At 44.5% G+C, this 27,977-nt stretch overlaps 1 protein-coding gene across 1 annotated transcript in view; it reads right to left on the reverse strand.

Moving 5' to 3' along the window:
* LOC138249617 (zinc finger protein 585A-like) overlaps positions 1 to 27,977 on the reverse strand; it is a 168,986-nt gene that overhangs the window by 56,135 nt on the left and 84,874 nt on the right. The window contains exons 10-11 of the mRNA XM_069203565.1: positions 20,014 to 20,161; positions 19,359 to 19,513 (exon numbers count right to left, since the gene is read on the reverse strand). Coding sequence (XP_069059666.1) covers positions 19,359 to 19,513; positions 20,014 to 20,161 — 303 coding nt within the window. The remainder of the gene's footprint in view (positions 1 to 19,358; positions 19,514 to 20,013; positions 20,162 to 27,977) is intronic.

Raw genomic sequence — 27,977 nt, forward strand, 5'->3', positions numbered from 1 at the left:
TTCTTAACACTGGTAACATAGCATGCCCTTCTTAACACTGGTCACATAGCATGCCCTTCTTAACACTGGCATCATAGCATGCCCTTCTTAACACTGGTAACATAGCATGCCCTTCTTAACACTGGCATCATAGCATGCCCTTCTTAACACTGGTAACATAGCATGCCCTTCTTAACACTGGCATCATAGCATGCCCTTCTTAACACTGGCATCATAGCATGCCCTTCTTAACACTGGCATCATAGCATGCCCTTCTTAACACTGGTCACATAGCATGCCCTTCTTAACACTGGCATCATAGCATGCCCTTCTTAACACTGGCATCATAGCATGCCCTTCTTAACACTGGCATCATAGCATGCCCTTCTTAACACTGGCATCATAGCATGCCCTTCTTAACACTGGTCACATAGCATGCCCTTCTTAACACTGGCATCATAGCATGCCCTTCTTAACACTGGTAACATAGCATGCCCTTCTTAACACTGGTCACATAGCATGCCCTTCTTAACACTGGCATCATAGCATGCCCTTCTTAACACTGGTAACATAGCATGCCCTTCTTAACACTGGCATCATAGCATGCCCTTCTTAACACTGGTAACATAGCATGCCCTTCTTAACACTGGCATCATAGCATGCCCTTCTTAACACTGGCATCATAGCATGCCCTTCTTAACACTGGTAACATAGCATGCCCTTCTTAACACTGGCATCATAGCATGCCCTTCTTAACACTGGTCACATAGCATGCCCTTCTTAACACTGGCATCATAGCATGCCCTTCTTAACACTGGCATCATAGCATGCCCTTCTTAACACTGGCATCATAGCATGCCCTTCTTAACACTGGTCACATAGCATGCCCTTCTTAACACTGGCATCATAGCATGCCCTTCTTAACACTGGCATCATAGCATGCCCTTCTTAACACTGGCATCATAGCATGCCCTTCTTAACACTGGCATCATAGCATGCCCTTCTTAACACTGGCATCATAGCATGCCCTTCTTAACACTGGTCACATAGCATGCCCTTCTTAACACTGGTAACATAGCATGCCCTTCTTAACACTGGCATCATAGCATGCCCTTCTTAACACTGGCATCACAGCATGCCCTTCTTAACACTGGCATCATAGCATGCCCTTCTTAACACTGGCATCATAGCATGCCCTTCTTAACACTGGTAACATAGCATGCCCTTCTTAACACTGGTAACATAGCATGCCCTTCTTAACACTGGCATCATAGCATGCCCTTCTTAACACTGGTAACATAGCATGCCCTTCTTAACACTGGTAACATAGTATGCCCTTCTTAACACTGGCATCATAGCATGCCCTTCTTAACACTGGCATCATAGCATGCCCTTCTTAACACTGGCATCATAGCATGCCCTTCTTAACACTGGCATCATAGCATGCCCTTCTTAACACTGGCATCATAGCATGCCCTTCTTAACACTGGCATCATAGCATGCCCTTCTTAACACTGGCATCATAACATGCCCTTCTTAACACTGGTAACATAGCATGCCCTTCTTAACACTGGTCACATAGCATGCCCTTCTTAACACTGGCATCATAGCATGCCCTTCTTAACACTGGCATCATAGCATGCCCTTCTTAACACTGGTAACATAGCATGCCCTTCTTAACACTGGTAACATAGCATGCCCTTCTTAACACTGGTAACATAGCATGCCCTTCTTAACACTGGCATCATAGCATGCCCTTCTTAACACTGGCATCATAGCATGCCCTTCTTAACGCTGGTCACATAGCATGCCCTTCTTAACACTGGCATCATAGCATGCCCTTCTTAACACTGGCATCATAGCATGCCCTTCTTAACGCTGGCATCATAGCATGCCCTTCTTAACACTGGCATCATAGCATGCCCTTCTTAACACTGGTAACATAGCATGCCCTTCTTAACACTGGCATCATAGCATGCCCTTCTTAACACTGGTCACATAGCATGCCCTTCTTAACACTGGCATCATAGCATGCCCTTCTTAACACTGGTCACATAGCATGCCCTTCTTAACACTGGCATCATAGCATGCCCTTCTTAACACTGGCATCATAGCATGCCCTTCTTAACACTGGCATCATAGCATGCCCTTCTTAACACTGGCATCATAGCATGCCCTTCTTAACACTGGCATCATAGCATGCCCTTCTTAACACTGGCATCATAGCATGCCCTTCTTAACACTGGCATCATAGCATGCCCTTCTTAACACTGGCATCATAGCATGCCCTTCTTAACACTGGCATCATAGCATGCCCTTCTTAACACTGGCATCATAGCATGCCCTTCTTAACACTGGTAACATAGCATGCCCTTCTTAACACTGGCATCATAGCATGCCCTTCTTAACACTGGTAACATAGCATGCCCTTCTTAACACTGGCATCATAGCATGCCCTTCTTAACACTGGCATCATAGCATGCCCTTCTTAACACTGGCATCATAGCATGCCCTTCTTAACACTGGTCACATAGCATGCCCTTCTTAACACTGGCATCATAGCATGCCCTTCTTAACACTGGCATCATAGCATGCCCTTCTTAACACTGGCATCATAGCATGCCCTTCTTAACACTGGCATCATAGCATGCCCTTCTTAACACTGGTCACATAGCATGCCCTTCTTAACACTGGCATCATAGCATGCCCTTCTTAACACTGGTAACATAGCATGCCCTTCTTAACACTGGTCACATAGCATGCCCTTCTTAACACTGGCATCATAGCATGCCCTTCTTAACACTGGTAACATAGCATGCCCTTCTTAACACTGGCATCATAGCATGCCCTTCTTAACACTGGTAACATAGCATGCCCTTCTTAACACTGGCATCATAGCATGCCCTTCTTAACACTGGCATCATAGCATGCCCTTCTTAACACTGGCATCATAGCATGCCCTTCTTAACACTGGCATCATAGCATGCCCTTCTTAACACTGGCATCATAGCATGCCCTTCTTAACACTGGCAACATAGCATGCCCTTCTTAACACTGGCATCATAGCATGCCCTTCTTAACACTGGTCACATAGCATGCCCTTCTTAACACTGGCATCATAGCATGCCCTTCTTAACACTGGCATCATAGCATGCCCTTCTTAACACTGGCATCATAGCATGCCCTTCTTAACACTGGTCACATAGCATGCCCTTCTTAACACTGGCATCATAGCATGCCCTTCTTAACACTGGCATCATAGCATGCCCTTCTTAACACTGGCATCATAGCATGCCCTTCTTAACACTGGCATCATAGCATGCCCTTCTTAACACTGGCATCATAGCATGCCCTTCTTAACACTGGTCACATAGCATGCCCTTCTTAACACTGGCAACATAGCATGCCCTTCTTAACACTGGCATCACAGCATGCCCTTCTTAACACTGGCATCACAGCATGCCCTTCTTAACACTGGCATCACAGCATGCCCTTCTTAACACTGGCATCATAGCATGCCCTTCTTAACACTGGTAACATAGCATGCCCTTCTTAACACTGGTAACATAGCATGCCCTTCTTAACACTGGCATCATAGCATGCCCTTCTTAACACTGGTAACATAGCATGCCCTTCTTAACACTGGCAACATAGTATGCCCTTCTTAACACTGGCATCATAGCATGCCCTTCTTAACACTGGCATCATAGCATGCCCTTCTTAACACTGGCATCATAGCATGCCCTTCTTAACACTGGCATCATAGCATGCCCTTCTTAACACTGGCATCATAGCATGCCCTTCTTAACACTGGCATCATAGCATGCCCTTCTTAACACTGGCATCATAGCATGCCCTTCTTAACACTGGTAACATAGCATGCCCTTCTTAACACTGGTCACATAGCATGCCCTTCTTAACACTGGCATCATAGCATGCCCTTCTTAACACTGGCATCATAGCATGCCCTTCTTAACACTGGTAACATAGCATGCCCTTCTTAACACTGGTAACATAGCATGCCCTTCTTAACACTGGTAACATAGCATGCCCTTCTTAACACTGGCATCATAGCATGCCCTTCTTAACACTGGCATCATAGCATGCTCTTCTTAACGCTGGTCACATAGCATGCCCTTCTTAACACTGGCATCATAGCATGCCCTTCTTAACACTGGCATCATAGCATGCCCTTCTTAACGCTGGCATCATAGCATGCCCTTCTTAACACTGGCATCATAGCATGCCCTTCTTAACACTGGTAACATAGCATGCCCTTCTTAACACTGGCATCATAGCATGCCCTTCTTAACACTGGTCACATAGCATGCCCTTCTTAACACTGGCATCATAGCATGCCCTTCTTAACACTGGCATCATAGCATGCCCTTCTTAACACTGGCATCATAGCATGCCCTTCTTAACACTGGTCACATAGCATGCCCTTCTTAACACTGGCATCATAGCATGCCCTTCTTAACACTGGCATCATAGCATGCCCTTCTTAACACTGGCATCATAGCATGCCCTTCTTAACACTGGCATCATAGCATGCCCTTCTTAACACTGGTCACATAGCATGCCCTTCTTAACACTGGTAACATAGCATGCCCTTCTTAACACTGGCATCATAGCATGCCCTTCTTAACACTGGCATCATAGCATGCCCTTCTTAACACTGGTCACATAGCATGCCCTTCTTAACACTGGCATCATAGCATGCCCTTCTTAACACTGGCATCATAGCATGCCCTTCTTAACACTGGCATCATAGCATGCCCTTCTTAACACTGGCATCATAGCATGCCCTTCAGCTAAATCACCTGCGTTAAAACTGGGCAATGCTTGAGTAATAAATGCACTTGCGTTCCACTTGTGTTGGAGAGTTGCTTGTGTTGTGCTTGTTTTTTCTTAGTTTACGTGTTCTCACCTCTCGCATGCCCTTTCCTCCAAGTAAGCGCTGCAGCAATAACCCTGTGCTGTATCTCACTCACCTTTCCCAGCCGGCGGCTGCAACGCTTTTCCTTGTGACTACAGAATGCACCGACTGCGCCGTAAGCGGGCTGCGCTGCAGTTAAACGCCTCTCCTGCGGTGCAAGCAAGCACTCCAGCAGAGATACGGTATCAGGGGGAGAGCACGACCTCCTCCCTCGGCGAGTGCAGAAAGAGGCTGGTGCGCAGGCGCGGAATAGTGTCTCTACTACTGCGTAGGCGTACAACAGTGGCATCTATTGAAGTGTATCTTTTACCGCGCAGGCGTAGAGGTATAATAAATCATTCTGCCCACTCCGAACGAGCCATGGCTTCTCTGACATGCGCAGTAGCGAGACACTAGACTGGATTGAGTGAGCTGTACCTACACCCTGTGTTTCTCCTTACACTACCTGCAGTACGTCACAGGGCCCGTCGCGCATGCTCAATGCCAGGTCACTGACCTTATTTCAAGGATCTCGGTTAACTTCTGAAAAACACACATTTTTTCCACTTCGATATATATATACGTGTATGGAAAGAAAAAAACACACACGCACACTCTCTCGCTCCACTGTTGTGGTAGGTTCTGCAGCCGCACACGAGCACGTCGCTAACATTTTATAATTAGCAGATTAAAAAAAAATCTGGGGGAATATATTTTACCCATTGATTTATACCGAATCGGATGCAATTTTACGCAGGAGACAACTCAAATAAAGCCTTTTTTTTTTTTTTGCTTCAAAAATTGGAAGTCGCCCACCTAGACTGGGTCTGTTGCTGTGTGTCTGTTAATGTGAACATTTCATACCCTGCCCTCCATAGAACTTTATCTGTGCTGCCTCCAAGCATTAGTTGTCTATAGAAGAGGGTGAGCCAGCAACTTAACAGGGAAAGCCAAGCCAAGGGTCCATACTGGCTCTAAGAGCCCGTGCACGAGCCGAACCTTGAAATTATTCATCATGTCAATCATACCGCAAAGAGCATGTTAGAATGTGATAAGGTGTCTTCAATTATTTTTTTTTTAAATGCATTGTTTAAACATGCAGAAGTGTTTCACCGTAGTACATCATATTATGGGGCATATTTATACTCCGTTTGTGCCGAATTTGCGTCGTTTTTTTCGACGCAAATTCGACGCAAAACTAACTCCATATTTATACTTTGGCGTTAGACGCGTCTAGCGCCAAAGTATGAGGAATGAGCGTCATTTTTTTGCGTGAACGCCTTCCTTGCGTTAATGAGATGCAAGGTAGGCGTTCCCGTCTAAAAAAATGACTGCGACGCAAATGCGTCGTATTTATACTCCCGGGCAAAAATCACGCCCGGGAGTGGGCGGGGCAAAAAACCCCGCATTTGCGCCTCTTTTTAACACCTGGGTCCGGGCAGGCGTTAAGGGACCTGTGGGCTCAAAATGAGCCCACAGCTGCCCTCCCATGCCCCCAGGGACCCCCCCTGCCACCCTTGCCCACCCCAGGAGGACACCCAAGGATGGAGGGACCCATCCCAGGGACGTTCAGGTAAGTATAATTTTTTTTTTTTTTTTTTTTTGGCATAGGGGGGCCTGATTTGTGCCCCCCTACATGCCACAATGCCCAATGACCATGCCCAGGGGACATAAGTCCCCTGGGCATGGCCATTGGGCAAGGGGGCATGACTCCTGTCTTTACTAAGACAGGAGTCATGTAAATGGCGTCTGGGCGTCGTTAAAAATGGCGCAAATCGGGTGGAGGCGATTTTTTTGCCTCTACCTGACTTGCCCCATTTTAAGACGCCCTAACGCCATTTTCCCCTACGCCGGCGCTGCCTGGTGTACGTGGTTTTTTTCCACGCACACCAGGCAGCGCCGGTCTGCTAGCGCCGGCTAACGCCATTCAATAAATACGGCGCCCGCATGGCGCTTCAGAATGGCGTTAGCCGGCGCTAATCTTTTTGGCGCAAAACTGCGATAGCGCAGTTTTGCGTCAAAAAGTATAAATATGGCCCTATATTTCTGCAATGAGAAGTATTAATTGAAAAACAATCTCGCGAACTAAGAGGCAAGTCAATTGTCTCACGTACTCTGTGTGTGGCCTGGTTTCTTACTTTAGATGGTGCAACACTGTAGGCGGGATCACTGGAATTATGTAGCAAGGGAGATCAACATTATGTGGCAGGGTGCGCTAAATTATGCAGCAAGAAAAAGGACATTATGCAGCATTCAGCACATTTTGCAATAGTATCAGTTCAACATTTTGTAATTTTACCACTGTCTGGACAAATGTTTCTCCTTAGTAGTACCATTGTACACCTAAAATATAGCAATAAGCAACTGAAAAGTGACCAGTCAACCTTTGTGAAGTGCCTTCTGCCGTACAGCAAAACGTCACAGCATTTTTAATAACTTTTGATCCGTTGCGCTAGAAACAACATTTTTTGTTTAAAATGTGTAAATTGTGCTGCAGATGATAAATTATATGGCAAATCCATAATTATGCAAGGGGCTCACTGAAATAAATTATTTATCTATGATCACACAATTTAGTTGAACAGGGAAGCTGGGATTGACCCCAGATTTTCAAGTTTCACACTGTGCCATTCGGCCACTAAATTGTTACATTTTTCTGAGGCCAAAGGTTAATGGTTTGTCCTTTGTTCTTGGAGGATGAATTTAGCAAGCATGAGTGAAAGGCAGAATCCACATTTTAATTTTGGCGTTTTTTCATAGCGGGAACCATGCCTAAGGACATAAGAGTGCTTAAGAGACTGTTACACCATTTTTTCAGCACAGGGAGATTTGCCAGGATTCAAACCTGGTTCCCCATGTTACACTGTTGAAAGCTGTAATGATTTTGCCACATTTCTTCCCATGAAAATGTGTTCTTCTTGGGTTCAAGCATCCAAGAGGATCTTGAGCTCAGTTAAAGCCAGGCTTCTGCCTCAAGATTTCAGTGGCTCATCAACCTCTAGAGGCTGTTTTTTACTCCATATGAGAATGTCAGCCTATCCACCATTTAAATACACAGAAAGGACTACTTCACAGTAACCTTCATTACTCAGATCTTCACTGGTCATTCGTAACTGCTTCTTATCATATGTTCTCTTAATCACAAGAGAGCCACCTTGCACTGCTAAATAAACAAGCATGATAGTAGAGAAAAAAAACATAGTTGTCCAAGAGTGATTTTAAAACCTGTTTTCTAATGTGGTTTGTGTGAAAACGTGTCAACCAACAAGCTGTTACGAGCCACTCATCTGAACTCCAGGTGGTTACGAAGGAGCAAAAATATTGCCCTAATCCCCAGAGAGAACTAATGAAATAGCAGTGACGTATACATTGCGCCTTCTCAAAGGGAAGGGGGTGGTTGGGATAAGAGAGAAATACCAGTTCGTCTGTGATTTGGTTTATCTGCCTCTGGTACTTCTGATTCAGGGAGATCTGGAGCACAGTAGAAGGACTTTTTGTTTTTAGTAGAAGGAATAGTATCATTTATTATACAGATATGAACATCCATTACAATTTTAAACCAATGATAATCGGTTGCAACAATACAAAAGACACCCACTTCATGACACATACACAGTTTAAAAAACCCATATTACCAGTAAAACACAATACTGATACCAAACAATATGAACACAGTAAAAAAAAAAACTCCATTACATTAATTACACATACATGGGAGCAATTTTCAGAAAGAAGGGGACATAGTGCACATATTAATTACTAAAACAACTACACGAGTCCTTAAAGTGCTTATGTGCCTACCGTGTGCCTCTCTAAAGAAGATAAACACATTCACATTCAAGTGCACATATATGATGCAAAGCAACTACATAAATCCTTAAAGTGCTTGCATGCTTTAGTTAATTCATCAATAGGGTAGCTACAATAAAAATCTAAAGCTCATGTGCTTTGCAAAAATCAAACAAAAACCAAAGGAGCAAGAGCAGAAGAAACTTTCATGCGCCATTAGTCACTGCTCGCAGTGCCACTAGTAAACTTAGGTTGAGCAAGGTTAATAAATTTGGTAAGCAAAACCTTCAACATCATAATATCTGGATCCAAAGACGCAATTACGGCCTGCCGGCAGGAGCGGACCCCCAATTCATTCCACTTACTCTGCAACAGAGATCTATGCTCCTTCCACAAAGCTGGGCACAAACATACCACATGTTCAAAAGATTCCTCCCAATGACACAGCCCCTACACATTACACCATCCCCTGGGTGGAGCACCCGGTTAGGTAAATGTTTCAAAAAAGCCTAATCTCCCAGCGTAAGGGCCATACATTTCTGTTTCATATGAATACCGTAAGTACAAGAGAAATAGCCAACTGGGGCAGCTGGCCGCTACGTATTAATTACTGCCCAAGCATGTTTACGTTTAGCAAGAAGGTCTCTATCTGAGTGGAAAGACCATAGTTAGACACTCTTTTTAATACCAATTTTAAATAATGACTGTGATGGATTATCAGCCCAAAGATCCTCTACTCTCAATAACTGTTTACAATCATCCAAAAAGCAGGAGTGTGTCTCAGTAGCACTAATTTTGAGACATAAAAATGACTCCAGACTGCCTACTTTTGCCCTCTGTAGCTTATGGCATAATTTCAAAAAGGCACCAGCACCTACTGCCCACTGATCTAAGAGGCCAAATTCAAGCTAAACCTGCACAGGAGATTTCGGCAGGTGAAAGACCCTCTTATAAATCTTAGTAACCAAGTTATTTAACAAACAAGTGTCTCTATCCAACATGACTTCCGGGCCACAAGTCAATGAGGGAGTGATCTTTGCTCTCATGACTTCCAACAATGGTAACAGATTTAGCCCCCTGAGAGTTTTAAATAGTTTCGAGACAGACACCTGAGGGGCCAGTGCTTTCACTTCAATCGAAAAATATATGATACACTGTTCCAACCAGAAAAAGAGAAACTAAAGGCCGGGGTCCTAAATTTTAGGAGCAAGAAACCTCACACAGCCGTAGGATGTCATGCTTCATCATCGGAACTGCTCCTCGTCAGACCGGCACTGCAATGTCTGACGGGCACCACCCCTGACAGGGGGGCTCTTTGCCGGAGATCTTTTTCAATGATGGTGCCGTGACCCTAAAGGTGAATAAGTGACAGAGGAGATCAAAAAAATTGTGTTTAAAATTGGCTCTCAAAACCTCCACTGGGTCAATAGTTTTATTAGACCAGATGGACGGTCAGGACCAAGGTTAAAAAATATAGTCATAAGAGTGAAACAGAGATAATGATCAATCACTCTATAATAAAGGTAGCAAAGGGAGGGATTGGAGATTTTTCAAAGCCAACCCTGTCATGGGTCAACATGTTTCGCATCCTGGTGGTCCATACAGATCCAGTGATGCTTCATCAGGACCTAGATGACTATGTGTATCTCCTAATTATATGGGCCACATATGTTTCCTTAATCATACAGGTGTACATATTACTAAAAACCAGAGAATATCATGGAGAAGTAACCAGTCACTTACATCAGTACGGAACCAATAATTCCTAACTGTCGCCCTGTAAATTAAATTACACAGGTTAATCAAAAATAAGGGCGAATCATAACCAAATTACTAGCGGTCTACATCTCCATGCTACTCTGCTCGTAATTTACTCTGATATCTAATTGGTATTTATCTCTTTTGTTTAATTTTCTCATATCTCATCCTTAGACTTATTTTGCGCTTGACCATTGGTCTATGTGTTCCTAGGAAGCTCGTTCTCTAATTTGGGACGGTAAGCCTTTACAACAGTGTAAATGCATGTGTGTTCTTCACCAGTTGACACCTTCACTGCATAGCACGGTTGCCTTCTTTTCCCACAATATATATTTTTCAACCGCTAGTAATTTGGTTATGATTCACCCTTATTTTTGATTAACCAGTGTAATTTCATTTACAGGGCGACAGTTTGGGGTGATCACCCTAGACAAGATACTGGGTGCCATTGAAGACACCAAATTCACATTACAGCGCAACATCAACAAGGTGGCGATAGAGGTGGGCCTCCTGAGAGCCGATCATCACAAATTGGCCGACAGAGTAAAAGAAGCGGAAGCAACGCTAGCGGTAGTCGTCCCAAAACAAGAAGACGTATCAGCGGAGGTGACCTCCTTGGCTGGCAGAGTGGCAAAGCTCGAACAGCGAGCTGAAGACGCAGAAGGTAGAAACAGGAGGAACAATATTCGCGTGGTGGGCCTCCCTGAGGGGGCCGAGGGGACGAACATAGTGGAATTTCTGGAGAAATGGCTAAGCACAGTTGTCGCGCCAGGATGTCTGACCCCCTTTTACTCACTGGAGCGAGCACATCGTGTGCCAGCTAGACCATTTGCTCCTGGCAGGCCACCACAGGCTGTAATTGCTAAACTCCTGCACTACAGAGACAGAGACATCCTCTTACAGAAAGCCAGGGAAACAGGCCCGTTTAAAGTAGCCAATGGTGAAGCGACATTGTTCCCTGACTTCACCTTGGAAGTCCAAAACAAACGCGCCTCCTTCTTAGCCGTTAAAAGAACCTTACGAGAAGAAGGGATACAGTACTCCCTGCTCTACCCAGCAAGACTGCGAGTGATTGCGGAGGGAAAAACCACGTTCTTCCAAACTCCAGAGGAGGCATGGGAATGGCTCGAAAGATTTGGGGCACGGCCGACGCGACCTGCACCGGAGAATCGTGGGGCGGGCGGGACCCGCAGGGCCCTGAAAGGGAAAAGGCCCAGAGACCGCCAACGACTGGTGCCAACGCGAACACAGAGGGAAACTGGCAAGAGAGAGGCCCTGGAGGCGGCGGCCAAGGTGGGTGGAGAGACATCGCCCCGGGAAGTCTCTGAAGAAGAATCGGACGATACGGTGGTGTCCTCGCCCAATGGCTCTGGGGACTCGACCAAGAGTGACCCCGCAGACCGCTGACAAACTCGCATAGATCGAACCCGCACCGGCTCTGAAAGGCGAGACAAACTAAGTAGTGAAATGGCCCCTCCGGACCTGGCCGCCCCCCCGGTCCTGACTCTTGCCTGTCAGTCTTGGCTGGCGAGTATTGCATTGATGTGTTTGAATAATTTGCAGTTTTGCATAACTTATTGGGCAGCCTACAGTTCCAGAAGTGCCCTGGGGATGGGGAGTTGGGGTTTGCTGTTACTAGTTATATTGGCTACATGTGTGAAATGGACTGAACACAATGAAGGTACAAGCTTGTGGGGGAGTCGGTCGGGGCCATGGGCATGCCGAGCCTACACACAACAGGCTTTGAGAATAGGATGGCGGACTACAATATCATAACCTGGAATGTTAGGGGGATGGGTACCCCTGCTAAGAGACATAGAATTCTTTCCTTCCTAAAAAGGAGGGGGGTGCAGATAGCTATGTTAGAGACCCATCTGGCACCCGGAGAGGGAGAGAAGCTAAGACGGAGATGGAGGGGACAGGTGTTTGGCACAGAATATTCAGCTTACGCAAGAGGAGTTCTGATTTGGATCAGAGCGGGGGTCCCCTTCACGATTGATTTCTCCAACATAGACAGAGCGGGAAGGTTTGTCAGACTAGAAGGGAAATTACAGGGGCTCCAGTTGATCCTGAGTTGTATATATGCCCCCAACCAGGACCAAACCTCATTCATGACGGGCCTATCTAGACACCTCACTCGTCAACACATGGGGGAAGTACTAATAGGAGGAGACTTTAACGCAGTGCTTGACATTGACTTAGACAGATCTACCCCCCCACTACAGGGAGCAACATCAACCAAAACAGCAAAAAAACTAGTTGAGTGGCTAGACGCCTGGGGGCTGGTAGATGCTTGGCGGTTTCAACACCCAGCGTCCAGGGATTACTCATTTTACTCGGGCCTCCACCAGGTACACACTAGAATTGATAGGATAGTTTGCACTACGGGATTGGCTCGAAGTATCGCCCATGCTGAGTACCTTGCTCGCACAATATCAGATCACAACCCTCTATTACTGACATTGAGGGTATCGCAGGACAGACCCCCCATACCGTCATGAAGAATGCTTTCGACAGCGCTAGAAGACCAGGCATATAGGGAGGAATTACGATGCTACCTAATAGAACACATAGAAGCTAATAAGGGATCCACTTCCGCCAGAGGCATAGAGTGGGAGGCACTCAAGGTGGTGACGAGGGGTCACTGCCTTGGACAGTCTGTGGGGATAAAACGTACGCTTGAGAGAGAATTAAACGCATTGGAGAGGGTCATTCATGAGGGGGAACTGAGACAGGGCCCTGCAGGGCAAGTGGATGAAGAGTACGAACGTGCACGTAGAGAGCACTCCCAAGCTGAAGAGCGACTTAGATGCCACAGTATGCAAAGATATTTAACATCCATACAATCAGAGGAGGGGAGATCCGGTAGACTTTTGGCATGGCTAGTGCGCCCAAACGGAGATAGTGACCCCATTGCAAGTGTACTGGACAGGGGGGGAACATGCAGACTCAGCCCAGAATCCAATAACGACGCATTTAGAGATTACTATACACACTTATACAGGAAGCCCACAGACTTGGGGACGGGAACCCTTGACAACCTCCTGACTCGGATACCCCTACCGGTATTGAGCCCAGAGGACAGTGTCGGCCTGGGGGGCCCAGTGACCACGGATGAGACAACTGAAGCAATTGCACAGCTGGCCCCTGGGAAGACCCCTGGTACAGATGGTCTTCCTATGGACTTTTATAAAAAGTATAAATCTTTACTAGTCCCCAGACTGATAGAAATGTATATGGAATCGGCAAAGAATGGTGAACTCCCATGCACACTGCGTGAGGCATTGGTAGTGCCTCTCCCTAAAACAAATAGCAGGGAGGCATCAGTAACAGACTTTCGCCCACTATCAATGCTAAATAGCGACTTTAAGATCCTCAGTAAGATCCTGGCTAACCGGCTATTACCTCATATGCCCACCCTGATACATCCTGACCAGAACGGTTTCATACCTGGTCGCAGCACCCCTCTGAATCTTAGGCGTATTTTCTCTATCATACCTGAGGGCGACAATGTTAAAAATGGGATTGGGCGAGGGCTGGGTCGGATGGGTGGACCTAATATACTCATCCCCACTAGCTAGGGTCAAGACGGGTAGGAAAATCTCTGGTGCTTATCCAGTTCACCGGGGAACTAGACAGGGATGTCCCCTATCTCCATTGTTGTTCGCCCTGGCGGCCTGGATGCGCGGGGACGGAGCGGGCAGGGGGATTCAGTGGGGGCCAACTGATCACATTATCTCGCTATATGCAGATGATATCTTGATCTATCTTAGAGACGGGGCAAGTGGTCTCCCCTGGGCCCTGAAGACCCTGGAGGAGTTTGGAGAGGTGTCGGGATTAAGACTTAACTGTAACAAAACATATGTGTTCCCCCTGACGCCTGGATATAGATGTCCCGCAACGTGCCCAACAGACCTGAAATGGGCCTCACGGACATTTAGATAACTGGGGATCCAGATCTACCATGACCTGGGAGACTTAAGAGAGGGCAACCTTGGTAGAGCGCTCCGATCCCTGAGATCCTCGGTAGAATTTTGGGGGTCTCTGAAACTGTCAGTGATGGCCAGAGTGGCACTCTCCAAGATGATCATGCTCCCCCGACTTCTCTACTACTTCACCAACTTGCCACTGTTGATACCCCAGGCATGGTTCCGCGATCTGAACACATTGCTCAGAGAACTAATATGGGACAATGGACGTAAACGAACTACACTTACGACTATCTGCAGACCACCTCACGCGGGAGGACTGGGAGCCCCCGACTTTGAGGCATACTACCTGGCAGCCCAATTACAGTGGATACCCGGTTGGCTTACGGGCCGGGGCCAACTGGATTTATATACAGCCCAAGGAGTAATGGACGCGACATGGATTGCGGCATGTATGACAAACAGAAAGATAACCCCCCCTGGGAATAATATAATGATAAAAGTGGCAGTGGCATGCTGGAAAAGATGCACGAAAAGGGTGGGAGTGGGCCCTCCATATTCCCCAACTTTGCCACTGGCGGTGCTCGCCTTAGAACCTAGGGGGAGGGGTCCGGGAAACACGGGACTTGGCCCCTGGCTGTCAGCTGGAATAGAAGCAGTGGGAGGGCTCTTCAAGGAGGGAGTGATGAGGGGATTTGCTGAATTAACGGAAGAGGGTGTTCCCAGGGGGCAGTTCCTGCTTTATGGGAGGCTAGTACATACTCTTAAAGCTCACTGGGACACAGTGAATGCGGAACCCACCACCCATGAGGTCCTGCATTTACTGTTGACATTAGGGGAGGAATCACATCTGATCACTAAAATATATCGGGCCCAGGTCGAGGCAGCCTTAGACCCCTTACGGTCGCTGAGAGGGCAGTGGGAGAACACAGTTGGGCGGGAACTAACTGACTCAGAGTGGAAGAGAATACTGGCCTACCCCCGGAAGATATCACATAATACGCGATTAAGATACATTCAATACAATTATTTGCACAGAACGTGCCTCACGCCTCACAGACTGTTCCGTATATACGGTGGGGCCCTGGGGACTTGCCCGAGATGCGGAGGAGGAGGGGCCGATTTTGACCACATGGTTTGGACCTGCCCAGCGATCCAGGCTGGCTGGAGGGAAATATTGCCCACCCTAACTGAATTGTTTGAGTTTGAGTTGAGACCCACCCCTCAACTGTGCCTACTGGGCCTCAGACCAGCTGCGCTTTGCGGTAAAGTGAAGGGGCGCTTTCTGGACCTATCCCTGGCCCTTTATAAGAGACTAATCTTGAGGGGCTGGAAGGCCCCAGAACACCCTCTGCTGTCTGACTGGACAAGGGATATATCAACATGGTCTAGAGCTGAACTACAGGTCCTAAAAGCAGAAGAAGACAAGAATATTCGCCAGGTTCCTTTAGCTCCGGGATGGGAGAATTTAATGATGAACTGGGAGAGTATAAATAAGAGGCTGGCAAGTCCAGTAGGAGAAACAAGGGAAATCCAGCCCGCACCGAGGATAGAACCAAATGGTGGAAGCACATAGGCAGGCACCCAAAGCAGGCCCAAACCACACATAGATCACATCAAGAGCAAGGGTGCGAAGACAGTTGGCCCTCTGACCCCCACTCCACTGACAGAAATAGCAAGCAGCGCGAGTGACCCGCCGCCCCCGCTGTGCGCCGGTGCGCCCTGGGATGACATCTTCCCTCGCCTAAAAATTTATATACTATCGTACCTTAAAAGTTAACAACTACAAAAGCCATTCACACAAAGCCGTAAAGTTGACCTCCTGGGGTCTCTCTTTTTTTTTCTTATCTCTCCCCTTCTTCCTTTCCCTACCTCCAATTAGGCCAACATGACTGTCACCTGAAATTGTATACCACATACCTTGTGTTCTCCCTCCCCTCCCCCCCCTCCCTCCCCCCTTCACTACCCTTGTCCTCCCGCGCCTAACCCCCACACCACCCTCCCAAGTTACAAGGAAGAAGGGGTTCAAGTTTGTTGATCGATTGTTGATTATACAGAACAATGAAACGAAGAAAGGAAGAAAGGAAATACGCTTTAACAAGTAAACGAGCACAATTTATTAAATAAGGAACAAAAAGACTAACGATAATAAAAGTAGCAAACAATGAGTAAAAAGCAAAATAAAGCATGAAAAACAAAAAGTGCAAAAAATGAGGAAATGTAAAATGAATAAGTATGTAACTGTGTAACAACAAAATGTTAATAAAAATATATTTAAAAAAAAAGTCTGCAAATTGTATCTTCTGAGCGACACCATTGATGTTCCAAGAACATAATGTCAAAGATTCACACTTTGGCTTTAAAGGCGCCTCCATAGAAATTCATTCGGGCCGCTGATGGAATAAGGCTGTGGACAACCAATCCCGGTTTGTCCCAACAGGTTACCAGCTTCAACACTTCCTATGCAGTTATGTCTGATGGAACTACCATGAGCACCTTTCAAGATTGAGAATGGCTTCAACTCATTGGGGGCTTTTGGACTTGATGGTTCAGACAGCAATGTGGGGTAGCCAGGATTCTTGAAGGGGCTGATCGTAATACCCCAAGAATAAAATATATCTTCTCTGGCAAGAATTGACTGCGCTAGGGCAACAGACACTAGTGTCACCACTGTGGCTTCCCCTGTCTGAGAGCCCTTTAAATTTAAAGGAAGTTACTCAATAGAGACAATATCACCAGATCTTATACCACCCAACTATGGAATATCCTTAAATAATCTTAAAATGTTCTCCTTATTCAAAATGTCATGAGCGCCTCTCAAACAATATTCAGGATTGAAATGTAACTGTGGCTAAGCACTCAGGAAGAGGCATTGGATGACAGGCTAGTGGCCTTGGATTAATCTGGCCCACCAGCCTAGAATTACCTCTAGATCCCTTTCACCTCATTTCCAGGCAATCAGCAAGAAAACTATTATCTTGATAAATTGGATCTGCTGTGGGAGGCAAGCTGCTTTGAATCTTAGTGGGCATCACAAAAGAAGTGTTAACACTCGGTCTTACTATGTCACAACTAATTGTTTAGCTAACCGTGATATGATTTGTTGACATTTCTAGGGTATTTACATGACTATATCCCCCAAGACTTATAGCGACTGATGTTGCAGAGCCGTCTATTTTACTTTTTATGGAAAGACCCAATGCTTCTTCAGGTAAGATTCCATCTCCCATGATTGGGGTATTGGCCGGTAAGCTTTGCGCAGTCTCGCTTGATGGTTGCAGACCACCCAGACTAACCAGATGAACCAATTGGCAAAGTCGGATTAACAGACTCCTGAAGCTGCTGTGAGTCATGGTGGAGCAATTGTTGACATTTATTTGCATTTTCAGCTAAAGAGAGGCTCCACCTTTTATTACACTGTTTACGGAGTCTTTCATTTCTCTTTTACTTAACGTGTGCTTTGCCAGTGGATCAGCCTCGGATGGAAATTATTTTGATGAGTCAGCTTGTGGAACAGTGATCTTGGGGGTCCGAACTAATTCTACTGGCTCGACTCCAGAAAAATGAGCCTTTTGGCAAACCCTGTGCTGACCAAAGTACCTTGCCAAAAACACCAACAACTTCATGATAGTTCGACTTCTTATTTATTAAGCTCTTAACAGGAAAGAAGTATTCGCCCAGTGTTTTAGCTTTTTTACCATGCCAATTCGGAATGGTGACCCAAATTCATCGAAGTGGCTGATGGCTCTGAACGAGATGAAAACTTCTTAATTTCTGACAAAACTGAGCTTAGAAAAGTTGGAAGGGATGACAGGCTTTCTATAATCGTGGAGCAACAGCAAGCCGCTTGGACCAAATTAGTGCTTGCTTGTGCTCTGACGATCAACTGGTTTAAGTTATCTAATTTGCAGTCAGTCCTCGCCACATATGTAGCTAATGTGTTCAGCAAGTGAACTTGCACATGTAGTTTGTCAGAGTGATAGTTTAAAGCCAAAACGGTGGATTGTAAAGTTTGCAAAAACTGAGACCAAACAGGCCCACAAGGATCAGCTACAGCATTGGTCATGGTCTTAGGCTAAGTATCTAAACACTCCAAAGATTCTGTACAAAAGCAGGATAAATCCAAAAGCGATTGGTCATTTGGCTCCTTACCATTAAATTCAATTTGAGAATTGCCTATACCAACCACACTTGGTTATTTCGTTGGAAGCAAGGGTAATATGCTGCCAGTCGGACTACCAGTCCATTGCGCAACCGGTGAGCTGGAGATAGGGTCCATACTATTGCCCTGCTGGCAATCAAGGCCTTGATAAAATTGCACATTCTGCCGCGAAGGCACAGGTGGGGAAGAAACCACCTCCAAGGCATCAAAAGAAAGGTCACTTGAAATAACTATTGGTGAAGCCTCATACCACAGTAGATCCGAGGCCGAGTTAACCACTTGTGACGCCAATGGAGTTATTTTTTCCTTAGCAGCTGATGCATCAATGGCTAGCTCCTTGACCTCTAGGCTACTTACAAGGCCATGAAGACCCACAAGAATAGTTGGTAATGCAGAGTAATGTACTTGAACTTGTGCTTCAAATGACCGGGCCCCTTTGCTGTGGACTCCGTGGCGCCAGTTGTCAAAGATGCACTCAGACTCACAGAGTGCTGAGCGCCACCGCCATCCACTTTTTTAGCAGCAGGAGTTTTTTTTAAATAAGCCAACAAGGGTGACTCGCAGGACATAGACAAACTCAACACAGTGCCAAACGATTGGTGCTTAATTGCAACGGGGTCCAAAGATTTCAAAGATGATGTATTTAACAGTTCAACATCTAGTGCAGAAGTCCGAGGGGCCACTGGCGCAACGGGGGTTAATATTTAGGGTTCAAACTCATACCCTTGACCCAACAGCGGGTGGTCTCTGGCATTATACACAATATCACCCCATCTGCACTTTTTGTGCTTTTGAGTAATTGCAGGTTCCCTCCTTGCTTTGCCTGACCGCATAATCCTCAAAGTTTCTGCAACCCCTTCAAACCCTTCAGGGCTCAGCTGATGATCTGCGAGGGGAGGCTCAAACACACTGTGGGTCTTCCAAAAGTTATCCCCCGAAAGTCTTGATAAAGGCGATGTCGCAGCACAGCCTGCGAGCCTGGCAAATGAGGTGAAATAAAAAGTCTTAAAGAATTTATGGGGAGCGATTAAGGGCGATTGAGGGCAGAACAGCTCAGCCAGTGCAAGCCGCACTGGCCTAATACCAGCGACCTCCGCCCAGCGCGAGCTGCCTGCAGCCTAAGCTTTCTGCCCGCCCCTCCCCCCCCCACTTGCCTGTGTCTTGATGAATGAAGCTCTAGGCTGCTGCTTCAAACTCACGGAGGGGCCTGTGCCCGCCGCCAGGAACCGCAGGACACAAGACTCCAGCACCCAGACCGGTCCGACAGCTCCAGCCGCTCAGGTCTCCCACATGGCGCCCCTTGGCCTCACAGCTCATGTCACACTCCGCTCTGCTATCAAGTGAGCAGCTCAGTGAGCAGCAGCAGGCCACAGACCGGGGAATAAATCTGGTGAGACCTTGGGTGGGCCTGAGAGGGCCAGCGAGGCCTATTAGAGTGGCGGGACGCTTCCGATTACGGACTGGAGAATACTCTGCACCAATGATCCAACGCTCCAAGCTCCGGCATCCGCTGTCCAAGCTCCTCCTCCTCAAACCACGTCAAACGTATCCACAGAGCAGAGCACTCATCAGTGTTGGAGTACAGGATGAAGGATACAGATTTGCTAAGTGTATCTGGCTCTAGGACTGCAGGAGCAGAGATTTTACTGATAAAAATGTATAATAAATAAGTACTGATTTTGATGAACTAATGTGTGATTTTAATTACGTTGGTAACAAAACGTGTGGTTTTTGTAAATGGCCACCATAATCCATTTTGTTTTCTACTTAGGCTAACTTAATTATAAATGGAATTGTTTTTCATTATTCAATGCTTACTCAAAAAGAGTGTGTTTTATAGTTTATAGTTGGGGTAGCTATACACACTAGTGGAATTTTATAATAGACCTTTCAAGGTCCGATTTATTAGGTAATTGTTAGAGTTTGACTGCCTTAATGTTTAGAAAATGTTACTAACGTGTTTTTCCCTCGAGGATGGAAGTAGATGCAACATTGTTAGAAGTTTCTTCCTGAGCATGAAGTTTTGTCGGATTTAGACATGTTGGCTGATGGTGTCCCCCTGCTGAAGTGATTCTTGTTGTTATCCATTGAACTTATGGGTAATGTATAGAGTGTGAATTGTTATGTGTCTTTTGTTTTCCAGGTAACAGCTGCAACTCCTTAACTAATTGCTGCATATGATTTTTGATATAACTCGAATTAGTATGTTTTCTAAATTTGTGTTCCTAAATCTTTTACATGAAGCCCAGCATGTTAATGCCAGTTAGTGGTTAGTGAGGGTGTCTATCTTCACATGCTTATGATTCATGTTGATGTTCATTAGTCTTATTACATAAATGTACGCGATTTCTTTAGCACAGATGTTGGTGCTATTAATTTGTGTCATAACTCTTGAGTTGATTTGTGTACTTGTTTTGATTAAACTCAGATATATAAGGCGTTCTAATCAATCTTTGATGACTCTTTATATGTATCATTTGTGTTTGAGAATTATTTTCGTGACTTTAGCATTGTTAATATAGGGAAATAAACTTACAAATCTTCTTAATAAACTGGTGTGGTCATTGCAGTGTAATTAGATTGTCTGATTCTTGTTTATTATTGTTTTATGTGATAATTATGACGTATGTCATTGACATCCCCTCAATTCAATGTCGGGTTGGTCCATTGGCCTAAGGCATGTAATCCAGTATTTGGTCTGAGATAATAGCTAGGATTCCTCCGCGCTGCAGCAGGACTGTTCAGGCATATTATAATCTGTAAGTGAATACCACTCTTTAGACACTGTTCAACCAAAAGTGCTCAGACAATTTCTTTAGTGTTATGACGATAAGTTCTTTCTATGCCCATTAAGCAATCTTGAATGTCCGGAATACAGTCTTGTAACAACACAATCCAAATCCAAAAAAGTCTGATGAAACAGTTCAAAAGTCAATGGTGTTACGAGTTCTCAATGTCACCAGGTTCGATAAGCTGCTTAAATCATCAGTTTTTCAACAGATGCAGCTATTACAAGAAATATGTCTTTCCTGAGAAATACAACAGTCTGAAGTCAAGTTTTGCTGCTTAGTTCAGAAAAACACACCTCCCAGTGCACAAGAAATCCTTTGAGCAGCTATTTATGCTTGTTTCACTTTATATTATTGGTGGTCCAGCGCAGAGCGCGATGTATGCGTTTTGACTTTATTTAGTCTGACCTTTGTAATGCTCTTCTCTTTGAGGCACGCAGTAGCCTTGCCGACGGAAGCGCAGCAGAAGCAACGAAGAGAACCGCTGCCGAAGAGGAGGAGATGTCTGAAAACCGCTGCCAGGAGACTGCAATTGGGAGCCAGGGAAGCGACACTGGGAATCCAACAAGGCTGAAAGGGGAGATGCTGTACGGCTCGGTTTAAATAGCCACGGTTGCAGGTGAGGACACATGTGCAGCGTGTTCTGCAGCAGCAGTTGTAATTAAGCTGATTTTGTCCGTTTGCACGTGTCCACGTTCAAAACCTGTTCCGTGGATGAATTTTCATGATGCCTTGGCATATATTAATATTTAGTTCAGCTGTTAAGCCACATAAAGCCAAGCTCTGATTGGTACTTACCACTGCCACCAGGGGTGTAACATAAATATATAACGGAAAGTGTAGAAACAGTGCCTACCACTGCCTCCATGGTTAGTGTCTATACAATGATAATGACAATCCGCATTAAGCACTAGGTTGCCTGAAATCATGACAATGAAAGGCACTGGCACGCAAGATACATCACTGATTACCTACCTACACCTGAAGAGATAACTAACACCTAACTCCACCTGGTATCATGGTAATGTGGTGTTCAATACACAGTTTTCATACATGAAGAAGAGCACACACGGACAGGGACATCAAGAAGCGGTTAAACATGCCATGGCACGGAGGGTTGGGTGGAATGTACTTTGGTGGTGAGCAATGCTCATAATACATGCATGTAAGTGCTATCTAAAATATGTCTCTAGTTCAAGGAAGGGAAAAAAGAGCAAATGTGAAGATCTATTTATCAAGGAATGCGCTGTATAGATGTCATTCATTACAAGTTAATAGCCAATACTATGATTGGATCTCCTTGATGGCACGCACCATCTTCAAAACCAGTGGCATAATTTTACAAAGCTTTCATAACCGGCATCCCCGCTATTTCTGCAGACAAGCTCATCATCGGTGGTGGTTCTTGGCACACCCACACCCAGGATGTGGCAGAACACCCTTGTATTCATCAGGACCGCCCCAATGCTGCCCCAATTCTGGAAATAGTTGAAGATGTGCCTTTTTAAAGAAAACTACATCACAATACATTAACGATCCAGAACCCAGCTACCTTTCTATGACTCGTTGACTTTATGCTGGACTTTGACCATGTACAGCGCCTCGCTGCTTTTTGTCTAGGTTTGTGCTGTAGAAATACCACATATACAGTATGCTGTTCACAGTAACATATAGGATTCATATTCAGTCAAAGGGGTGAAGCAAAGCGCACGCCAGACCAATTCAGATAGAAAGGTTTAATGGTAAGTAGTTAATCAGTTATATGCTAACTGGACCTTGATAGCCAAATGACAGTTCAGAACCTCAAGCAGAAACCGACTACATTCCTAACACTCATGATACCACAACAGTGATTTATTGCACAAGAACATACTGTAGTTTCCTGAACAAGAAATAACTTTCTTGCCTGCTGCATAGCAGGGGGTTTTAGAAAACATACACCAATTAATAAAAATGTTTATGTTATGTTTCTCTCCAACAAAAAAGAAAAACATATCTTAAATGCTACATCCAAATTAATAACATAAAAAAACCTGAAATATCAAACAAACAATTACATTCTATTATAATCAAAAGTAAACTAAAATTATGAATAAAACAAAACGTTCCAAATTCAATGAAATAGTTCAGTTTTGAAGAATACAATTTACTACTCCCACTCCAAACTAAAAAAAACAGTAGGGAAAGTATAGAAATGTAGATGGATACAATGTACTATTCCCCCTTCAAACTAAGCTACAGAAAGTGATGGGGTTTGGCAGGGGCAGATGTACAAGTCCCACCCTACCCTAAGCAACAGTAGCGAAAGTGTTTCACTTTGGAGGGTTGCACCAGATTGGGAAATAGAAGGAGCCCATTCAAAAATGGTTAAACCACCCTGCTCACTTCTCCACTCGCTCTATCCCTCTCTTCTATTTCCATCCACCCATCTTCTGTTTTTCTCCTTCTATTCTCCTCCCTTCTCCTTCTCTGTGACCTCTTACACTCACTTTATCTCTCCTTCGCTGCCGGAGCCCTGCTGTGCTTGCTGCAACTAACAAAGCAGAGCTGGGAAAAGTGACAGAGGCACAATCAGATGTTCTGACCTTTCAAATCAGGCCCAGGGTAATGCCCACTGGACTAAATAGCCAGTCTGGCTCTGTTGGAGGTGTGCAAATTACAATTCCCACTCCATCCTTAACAACCGTAGAGAAAGCATTGAACTTGAAGGGGCCAGATTTACTATTCCCACTCCAGTTCAAGTAACAGCATTGAAAGGGTTTGACTTTGGGGTTGGATTTACTATTCCCATTCCAACCTAAACAACAGTAGGGAAAGCATAGGACTTTGGAGGGGTTTAGTTTACTATTCCCACTTTAACATACGCAATACTGGCGAAAGTATTAAACTTTAGAGGGGTGAAATTTACTATTCCCAGTCAAACCTAAGCAACAGGAGGGGAAAGCGCTGGACTTTGGAGGAGGTCGGTGTTACTATTTCCTCTCAAATCTAAACAACAGTAGTGAAAGTGTTGAACTTTGGTGTGGAGAGATTTATTACTCCTACTTCAACCCACGCAAAAGTAGAGAAAGTGTTGAGCTTTGGAAGGGTCAGATATAAAACCAAAATTGTAGTTAAAAATAATCAAAAAAATACTTATTATAAAAACATTCTTTACCAATTAAAAACTCTAAATAAATGTATATTAAAACACTTCCAATCATATTTCTATACAATCCCAGCAACCCACAAAGGAAAGTGAAATTATGCTAAAAATAAATAAATCACATTAAAAAATGAAAAAAGTAAATCTTAAAAAACCCCAAACACATGACATTAAAATAAATAAATTTAATTTATGTATTTAATTAAATAATTTACATGATTAATATAATTATACAATTTAAATACAAAAGAATGAACCCTTTAATAAAGCATTAGATGATTTATTAATTTACATAATTTATAATCTAATTACCCAATTTAAAAAATATTTTTCAAAATTAATGTAACTAAAAGATTCACATAACTACTAGTATAACCAATTAAACTGATCAAACTGTAAAAAATTTAAATATATATTTAAACGTCTTCTCACCCTGTCCTACAAACCCAACAACCTGCTAGTATTTAAAAACATAGAATAAAGTCAAAAATAAAACTTTAAAAATGTTACCATAACAATAAAACTACTAAAATATTACTAACAACTTAAATTAACATAATAATAACAACTTTAAACACCTATTAAACATCACAAAACAATACAAAATCTATATTATGTACAACTATATTTAAAATAACGATTTAAAAATTACAAAAAAAACTTTAAAAAAACAATATTCTTACCCGCAGTATTCCATACCACAATATTCATGTGAGGTAATTTTTTGAGAAGATATTCATTAACATTCAGACCGTTTGAAAACAGCATCACTGTATGTGATGTGATGAAGCTGTGACATCTGCCATCCGTTGCAACTAGACTGAACTCTCAGACCATTCTGTATGTAAGCGTGGTTGGCGGTGTGGATGGAACTGTAAAAACGGTGCCATTGTCTTACTGTGTTCTGTCATTATATTATGTGAGTGAACTAATGCGGAATCAAATATTTGTAGAAGGGTGAAGTCACAGAATAAAAATCAAGGCTCACTCTTGGTGTGGCTTGCAATGTCGGATGCCTTTTACTAGAGCTCCGCAAGCGCACCTTACACCCTTCATAATTAGGGTTGCCACCTGGATGGTTTTATATTGGCAGAAGTGGTATTTTAATGTCCTTGGCGGTGCACAAATTAGAAAAATCACCTAAGGCTGGTATTTTCCCCTTACCTGAACATACTTTAAAAAGAAAATGTAAGAAGAAAACACTTTAAAATTCGTTCCACAGCTGCCCTGCGGACCACCGACTGATAAATAAAGTAAACAAAGACAGAAAGGCCATGTTAAAAATGAATACAGATGATTTCATATGAAGTTCTACTTAAGAACCATGTCAGGATGTTAAAACGTGAACACATGGTCAGTATCTTTCTCTGGGAAAAGTGGCATCCTTACTGATAATCTTACCTTGCACTGCATCCTAGGGACACCTGGGGTACTGTTTTCAACCATCGTATGGGACCCGCAGTTGTGAGTAGAGAACCGGCCAAAGGAAGATGATGTGCACTATTGCCAAGTGAGGATTGTACCAGAAGAAAATGGCGGCATGGCCACAGACCGGTTAACACAACACAAAGCAGCATTCAGTGATGTACTGCCCCTGAGATATGCAAAGAGGTTGGGGCTACAGGACAGACAACACGGAGAGGCAGTGGTGACCGCGCTTTGGTGAAGCAGCTTGACCGTGAACTATCAAGACCCCAGCAGAAGAGACCCAGCAGCCATTCCCTGAATTTGTGGCTTCCTGATGCAATGCCAGGTGAGCCAGAGCTGCAGGAGAGGAAAGCCAGAAATCGATATGTCCTTTGCAACCACCACATAGTGAAAAAAGAGCAGCAGCAAGGAGGCCAGAGCGGCCCTTTGTTGTGAAGGCCTTTATGTGCAAAGCAAAGCACCTTGAATGTGGCACTCTTCTGCGCTGGAAGCTAATGAAGCATCTACAACTCCCTAGAAACTAACTAATGTATTGTTATGTTTACAATAAGATGGTCTGACACATTTCATGCAACCTGAAGACTTCTCTGGAGCACTTGATTGATACCTACGCATTACAATAATCGAGTTGAGAGAAGATAACACCAGAGCCACTATTTTCCAAGATGAAACAGGAATAAAAAGAAAGATCTTTTTTAGAACTTTAAGATTGTTACAACAAGAGGGTGTAACATGATTAACCTAGGTAGAGATGGTCAGGGAATCATCAAATATTACTCCTACGTCTCTGGCAGATTTGACTAGTATGGGTAGTGTGCCAAACTCAGTCGGCCACCATGATTAAGACCAGATTGATGAAGCTCTTCCAAATAACAGGACTTGCTGGTGACTCTGTGTCATAGGTTATGGTGACAGTTATCTGTGTGTCATCCGCGTATTATATGACTAAGAGGCCAATCGTTAGAGAGGGCGGGACTTAACAATGAACCTAGGGGAACACCACAAGTCAAGGAAAAGGTGCTGATGTAAAGTGGCTACACGCAGCCTTTTGTATTCTACTAGAGAGGAAAGAACTTAGAAGCTGTAAGGCCTTGTCTCTAATCCCTAAATGAGCAAGGTAGGCCAATAGAACTGAGTGGGGCCGATGGCAAATGCCTAGAGATAGATTAATTGCTACTCTACAACCAAGGGGTGTTTGTTTACCACATATGTTTCAAGACAGTTTCTTCTTGTTCCAAAGTGCAGGGGTGGGGTTTGAGTTTTATTGTTTAATGAGGTGCGAGTTTACATGAGCAATGCAACATCAAGTTAACAAGGGGCATAAACATCATGGCTACCGCAAGAACTCATCTACAAACTATGACGTAGCCTAGACAACATATTACACCAGGAGAACTTTGCTACTAATCCCAGAATGTGAATGGGCGGCTCAAAAAGATTAAGTGCACAGCAGTCTTACAATTCCCTAAACGTGCAGCCCCACATATATATTGATGATTCAAGAAACCCCCCCATGTTGGGAAACAATGGTGAGTTTTTTGCCGGATACGGTTCTGGCTAAGAGTTACATGTAAGCTTTACTCGCGGTTTGAGGGATGTGGCAATAAGATTACAAAAATAATTCCCAACAGACACAACGTAGACCTGGGCAGATAAATTGGGGCTCTATATAATAGTGACAGGTATAATAGCGGGCAACCAGTAGCATGCCTAAAACGTATATGCTCCACCATTGTTCTCATCAGAGTTCCATAAGATTATTTCAAGTCTAGCTGATCACAAACACTGGGGATATCCCTTCTGCCATATTACCAGAGCCTTATAGCCTATCCAGTGGTTCCCAACCTTTTGATTTCTGTGGACCCCCACTTTAACATTAATGGAACCCAGGGACCCCCACTGAATCATCATGGGAATCCGGGGACCCCCGCCTGAGTCATTACTGGAAGCTGGGTACCTAATTTGTCAATATTTGTTAATATTTTTTACGTTTCTAGGCTCTCACGGACCCCCTGAGAAGGCTTTGCGGACCCCCAGGGGTCCCCGGACCACAGGTTGGGAACCACTGGCCTATACCAAC

This window comes from Pleurodeles waltl, chromosome 8 (assembly GCF_031143425.1).
Source record: "Pleurodeles waltl isolate 20211129_DDA chromosome 8, aPleWal1.hap1.20221129, whole genome shotgun sequence".
NCBI lineage: Eukaryota > Metazoa > Chordata > Amphibia > Caudata > Salamandridae > Pleurodeles > Pleurodeles waltl.